This window comes from Haliaeetus albicilla, chromosome 16 (assembly GCF_947461875.1).
Source record: "Haliaeetus albicilla chromosome 16, bHalAlb1.1, whole genome shotgun sequence".
In the NCBI taxonomy this organism is placed as follows: Eukaryota; Metazoa; Chordata; class Aves; order Accipitriformes; family Accipitridae; genus Haliaeetus; species Haliaeetus albicilla.
The window spans coordinates 1,864,302-1,870,301 of NC_091498.1; the positions used below are offsets into that span (position 1 = coordinate 1,864,302).

The 6,000-nt window shown below is 51.1% G+C and overlaps 1 protein-coding gene across 2 annotated transcripts in view; it reads left to right on the top strand.

Moving 5' to 3' along the window:
• KIAA0319L (KIAA0319 like) overlaps positions 1–4,529 on the top strand; it is a 36,797-nt gene extending 32,268 nt beyond the window's left edge. For both annotated transcript variants that reach the window (XM_069802907.1, XM_069802906.1), the window contains one exon: positions 1,033–4,529. Coding sequence is in view for 1 of the 2 variants with exons in the window: in XM_069802906.1 (XP_069659007.1) it covers positions 1,033–1,220 (188 nt within the window). In the remaining variant the exon portion in view is untranslated. The remainder of the gene's footprint in view (positions 1–1,032) is intronic.
• The last annotated feature ends 1,471 nt before the right edge of the window (positions 4,530–6,000 follow it).

The following is a 6,000-nucleotide window of genomic DNA, read 5'->3' on the forward strand; positions in this document are numbered from 1 at the left end:
TTTGTTTAGAGGAGGGGTTATTTTAACTGCGTGTGGAAAATAGTCCCTGATCCTTGTTTGCTAGTGGAAAATAACTGCTCATCCTAGTATTATCCCATTTAATGGTGTTCCAGCAAAGTGAACAGTGCCTAACAGCAGCATTGGAGGGCATTGCAGCAACAGAGCTGATCAGACAATTCCTCTGAGAAGCCAGCCATCCCAACTGCACAAATACAGATACCCTTGAAGAAAAACTGGGTGTGTTTTCCTCCCTCAGCACCCAACTCTGCTTTAATCTGACCATCTGTCACCTCGAGCAGAAGAGCCCCACTGTTAAAGAAAGGGCTCATTGTTTTGCAGTCTGTAGCAAATGTGCCTCAACCATTTGCTCTCTGGTAACTAAACTCATCTTGCTTCTTCTGAGGCTGGCTGCTGACTAAAGTCTTTTTCCCTGCTAGATATGTCCAGTGAGCATTCTGCTAACAGAGGAAATGTTGCATTTCTCCATTAAGGAAAAGCTAAATTTAAATATTTCCTTTGCTGACAATATCAGTAAATGTGTCTCTCCTGTCCTTGTGCATTAATCTAAATTCAGCCCGCTAATTTATCTCTCTTCCCTTGCAGGCAAGAGAAGCAGAGATGGGAGTAGGGAAGGTAGTAAGAGCACGGCTATCTTCCCTCTTGCACCTGCATATTCTCTTTACTACAGCCGTTAGCCCTCAGAGAGCTTTCTAGGCAATGCCCCGAGCAAGGTCAGGGAGACAAAGCTCCCATGTATACTCCCAGCCCCTTCTGGTAACATAATTTACTTTCCTACCTGTTCGTTGTGCTTTGCAATACTTGAAGTGTCTGTGTGACCTCTGTCATGCCAGAGTATCTGAAACAGGATCACTTTGGCTTCAGCATTTGAAGGAATAAGTGACAGACACAGGAAAGTCTGATGAGGCTGCCCCTTTGACATGATAGGAAAAGGAAACTTAGGGAGTGGAGTAAGGTGAGGTGGTTGACCAGTATTAAAAGTATTTTTAACCTGGGAATCTCTCTCCTCTAAAGGTGGCAGACAGAAAGCCCAGGTCCTCAACACTAGCCTGATGCACTCGGAGTCTGAACTGGACAGCGATGAAGCCATCTTCACGTGGCCTGACCGTGAAAAAGGGAAACTGCTGCGTAGCCAGAATGGCTCCTTGCGCAATGGACAAGTGATGCTCAAACCCAAGAATCAGAGGGAGGAAATCCTATAGCTCCCCTCAGGTGGCCTTTTGCTGGAGCTCAGTGGGAAAGGCCACTCCCGTCCCTATCCTACAAAGGCCTTTGGAGGCCAGTTTGATTAGGACAACGCTGCTAACTCGTTTCACAGAAAATAACTTTGTTTTTGTGGGTTTCTTTTCATTCAGTTAAAACTGGTTGTACTTGAATTTGAACTTCAAGGGGAATCAAAGGGAGGAGAAGGCAACTGTGAACCCCAGGCGAAGCATCAGAAAAGGACAGAGCTGGCATCTGGAGAGCGGCAGGACAGAACCACTTGAAGCAACTGTGAATGTGCAGGACCCTCCTAGCCCACCTCAGACTGCAGTGGAGGAAACACCTATGGACCTGCAGCTCGCTTGCCTTGGGAGCTCCTCAGAGAAGGAAGGTCAAGGCTGTGCTTTGAGCTGTGCTCCGAGCTCCCTTCAGGCTCCAGTAGCCTACCACGGGCTACTTTTGCTGTCGAACAGCTTTCTTCTCTTTTACTCCCACCTTCCCTAATGGTTTAAGCACTATTTTAATTTAGACTTGTCCTCTCACATGCACTTGGCTGCTTTTGGAGTGTAGAGGAGGGGGAATCTAAACACTGTGGTCACACTCCATCAGCTTGCAGGTAGGAGAGGGTTTTGTAGCTATTCTAAATTACTGTCAGGCTCTTCTCCCTGGGAGTGTTGATGACATGGTGCCTGTTCAGATGTGAAAAGCTGACCTGTCTGTGGTAATTGGCTGGGCTAGGAGACCCCCTCCTGCAGCAAGCTCTGCTGCTGGGTATCAGAGCTGGGAGGGGACACCCACCTTTGGTACCTGTGTCTAATGTCTGGCTTAATTCCAAAGCTGTGAGATGTTGTTCAGTGGCCCCAGCACCTTCTGTTGGTCGCCAAGCCGTCCGTGAGTCTGGACATTAACCATATCTCAGTTACGGAATGCTATATACTGTGGTTTGGGTTTTTTTTTTCCCTAAAATTTGCACAAACCGGGCAAACAGGGGTTGGTATCTTCAGTTCCCAGCAGCTGGCTGCTCCCTCTGGCTGGCAGCTTAGTGGCCTCTTGTTACGGCTGAAGAGCCCTTCGTGCAGTGCGAAGTACACACTTGGTGTTCTTTAGTCGGTGGAAAAGGGAACTCTCGGTACCCAAGGGCATCATATGGTGAGTGCCAGCAGCAAGTGGCCTTGTGTCTCTGCTGCCTGGGCTCTGGGAGGCAGGCGTGTGGTGGTCCTTTCCCATACCCGCTTCTTTACCTCACTTGTGCTGCTTTCATGAGTTGCCCCCCTGTCCTTGGGCAGAAATCAGCTTCTTGCTGGCATGAAGGATGCCACTGCTCCTCTGTGGATGGGTGGGCAGTTTATTGCCTTTCTTGGTGTTTAATTTAAAAACTGGAAACTTGTTTCATTGGCTTTTTTTTTGAGCTATGAAAGCCAAAAGGCTTTAACCTCCTTGGTTGTATTTATATTGCTGCACTACTGATTTGTGTTGAGCTAGATGAAGATTAAACACTATTGAATGCAAGGGAATGTTCCCTCGCTGAATGTAGTCATGGCTGCTGCTAAGTTTATTTTTCTGGGCAATCAGCTGTCTTCCTCAGGCACCAGCACTGGAGCCTGCTGCTCTCCTGAGTATCGAGGCATTACCCTCATACCCTCTCGACTCCGTGGCAGGCACGGGGCTTGCCTCTCGCTTGCCTGCGTCACAGCACAGGCCACCCTCCGGCTTGTCTGTCTCGTGCACAGCCGCTGTTCCGAGCCAGGCTTCCCCTTCCTGGGCTGCTCCAGCACCCGCTCTCCCAACGGCTCCTTCCCTCCAAGCCTGCCTGGGACCACACACTGGGACTGGAAGGGCTGACAGCAGGATATTCCCTGTGTTGTGCCTCAAAGGGGCAGAGCCCAGTGCTGGCTGCAGCTGCTGTTGTGAGCTGTATGATGGCCGGATGCTTAACTCTTGGGTGACGCCACCCTCTGATGCATTTCCCTTCATTTTGATGTAAGATGAACAGACTACAAGAAAATGAGGTTTTGAAGCTGCAGGGATGGATCAGGCGTGGTCCTGGGACTGTGCCTGAAAGTGGTTTGTGCTGTTAGAGGAGAGCTGTTGGACTCTCACTGTTTCTGGTCCCCGGGGCTTGTGCTTTTTGGGCCTCTTGCTCCTGCCTGTCCCAGGGAAGTCCCCCCTGCAGTAGATAGGGGCTGGGTGCAGTGGTTCAGCCATCGGGCGTTCATTGCTGCAGAGATCGGTACCCCTCTCGGGAGATGCAGAGCGTGCTTTCAAGCAAGCCTGGCTTCTTGTTACGGAAGAGGGAATTAAAATCTGTGCAGCTGTTACCACCACCTTTGTTTAGCTGGGGTAATTTTATCCTTAGATTTCACTGAGGGTTAGCAAACATTTGGGTTGGGGTGCTTTAGTCAGCTGGCAGCACTGCCTGTGAAGGCTGGATTTTGCGGTGGGCTGTGGCGTTCCCTCTGCGCCGAGCGGCTCGGTTAGGACGGCTCGTTAGTCATTTGTCATCACTGAGTGCAGGTTTGTGACAGAGCATAGCGCAAGCTCCTGTTAGACTTCTGGCTCCCATTAGTATTCCCTGGCTGTGCAGCGTTCTTCCTCGCTCCACATGTTAACCCTTGGTGCCGCTGAGCCCTCGCAGGGCTGCAAGAAACAGGGACACGCAGCAACTGCACCCCGGCCTCATGGGAGCACAAGGGCCTGTGAAGCTGACGGAGGCGAGGAGACCCTCCCAGGTAGTAACTCTTGGCCCAGTGTAGGAACCCCCCGACCCAGACTGTCTGCTTTAGCGCACCATTGATGCAGACCTCTCCCAAGGTGTGTGCACATAGAGCAAACGCGTTATTTCGAAATCCCTTGCCACCGTTTCCTCCTCCCCCATGGCATCACTAATATTGCTGCTGGTTTGTTACCCGAGCACCATGAGCGGGGCTGACCTTGCTCGGGAAGGTTTCTGCATTGCTATGCATTATGATTTCACAATTAGAGACACTGGCTACAAGTTACCCATGTGTGGAAGTTAAAAGCTGAGACATCTGTTATATGAACCATCAGCTTCACTTGATTTTGTTTTCTTCTTTAACATTCAAACACTGGTTAAGATGTTTGAGGCAAATGTTGCATTCTAGTTTTAAAATAGTTTGCTCTTAAATCTTTTCTTCATTCTTCTCTGTAGCGGGGGCTGCCCAACCTGTCTGAACTTTGGTTTAACAATGTTTGTTGATTGCAGTGTTACTTGGATCAAGACTAAAAGTAATTTTTTTAAACAAAATGTTTCTTGCAAATAAACAGGGAAGACGTTTTGCTGCTGCTCAGCTTGCTTCTTTCTCCAGTTTCAGCTGCGGGACAGTTCCTACTACGACCACTGTGCTCTTTGTGTAAGAATTGGAAGTCCTCCCTCATTCCTCTCACCCAGGGCCTGGCAGCGGGGTCTCAGCGGGTGCTGCTGGACAAGGAACTGCCTTTGCTCCAGCCACTGTAGTGTGCGGTGGGGCTCTGCTGCCAGCGCAGCTAACAGCGCTGCCAAGAGCTTGCTTGACAGACAGCCAAGTCCGCTCCTTGCTCAGCGACCAGTGCAGCAACCTCCATGAGATGCCAAGCCTCATGCTACGGGCCCTGTGCTTGTCTTTTGACCCCTGGTTTGTTTGTCTGCCCCTGCTTTAGAACAACCATAATTAGCTTCTGCTACTTGAAGTCAACTTTCAGCCTAAGCCCCCCAAGGGCTCTTGTGCCTCGTCTTCTGCTGACCAGGTACGGAGTTCCCTGACCTGCCCAGGGCTGTTCCCTGACCACTGAGGCAGGAGCTGACTGTTGATTTCACTGGAAAGCAAAATAGCAGCAGTGTTGGGGCTCAAGCTGCACCCACGCCTGGGATAACTGTACCTCCTAATGCAGCAGAGGAACACTTATTAATTAGTGGAGTCCTTGAAGGAGATTAAGAAGGCTGCCCAGCTGTCACTGTGGCTGGCTGCTGTAGGGAACACACTTTAGCACCACGGCAGCCAGAAGGGACCTGATGGCACCACGGGACATGGATTTTTCAGAGAGGGGAGGAGACTCACCTTCAGAGCTGCCCTTCTGTCCATTCGTATCTCACGTGGTCTATGGGTTGTGCTGGAGCCCTTGGAGTTCATGCTGCTCAATGTCACCTAAGGACACGAGAAGCCAAATCTGCTGGGCTCCCCAGCCTACTGCCTCTGCCCACAAGCATGGCAGCAGCTGCCTTCAAAATAAAGCCACCTCAACCCATTCTGGACATCAAACAGCTGCTGATGCTGCAGCACACCTCTCCCTGGCATTGGGGCAGGTGTAGCCCCACACTGTCCCCCAACAGAAACCTGGCTGGGAGCAGCCCTTGTCTCTGGAAATCTGAAGCAGCAGAAGGCTCCTGCCTGCTGCCCCTTCACCGTCGGTGCTCAGCTGGGTCCCTTCCCCTTGTGTTCATGCTCTCTGGTTTGTGTCACCCTGCTCTGCTATTTCTTCTTTTCCTTCTCACTCAACTGTCCCTGCGGGAAGCTCTCCGAAAGGCTGCCCTTTCCATTTGCTGTCTGCTCAGCATCACTTAACGTTTGCTGGCTCCTTGCAGAAGTGTGGGAGGAAACCCAGCAAGTGCTTGCTCATGGCAAAGGACAGAGGTGGTGGCCATGGCTGAGGGACCCCCATGTCCCCCAGTTGTGGGTTCTCGAGGCTCTGCTTCTGGGGAGGGGGAAAGCTTGCACCAGCCCCAGGGCAGGTGGGGAGAGAAGAGCCAGGATTTCCCACTGCCCCGAGGGCAAACAGCTGCTC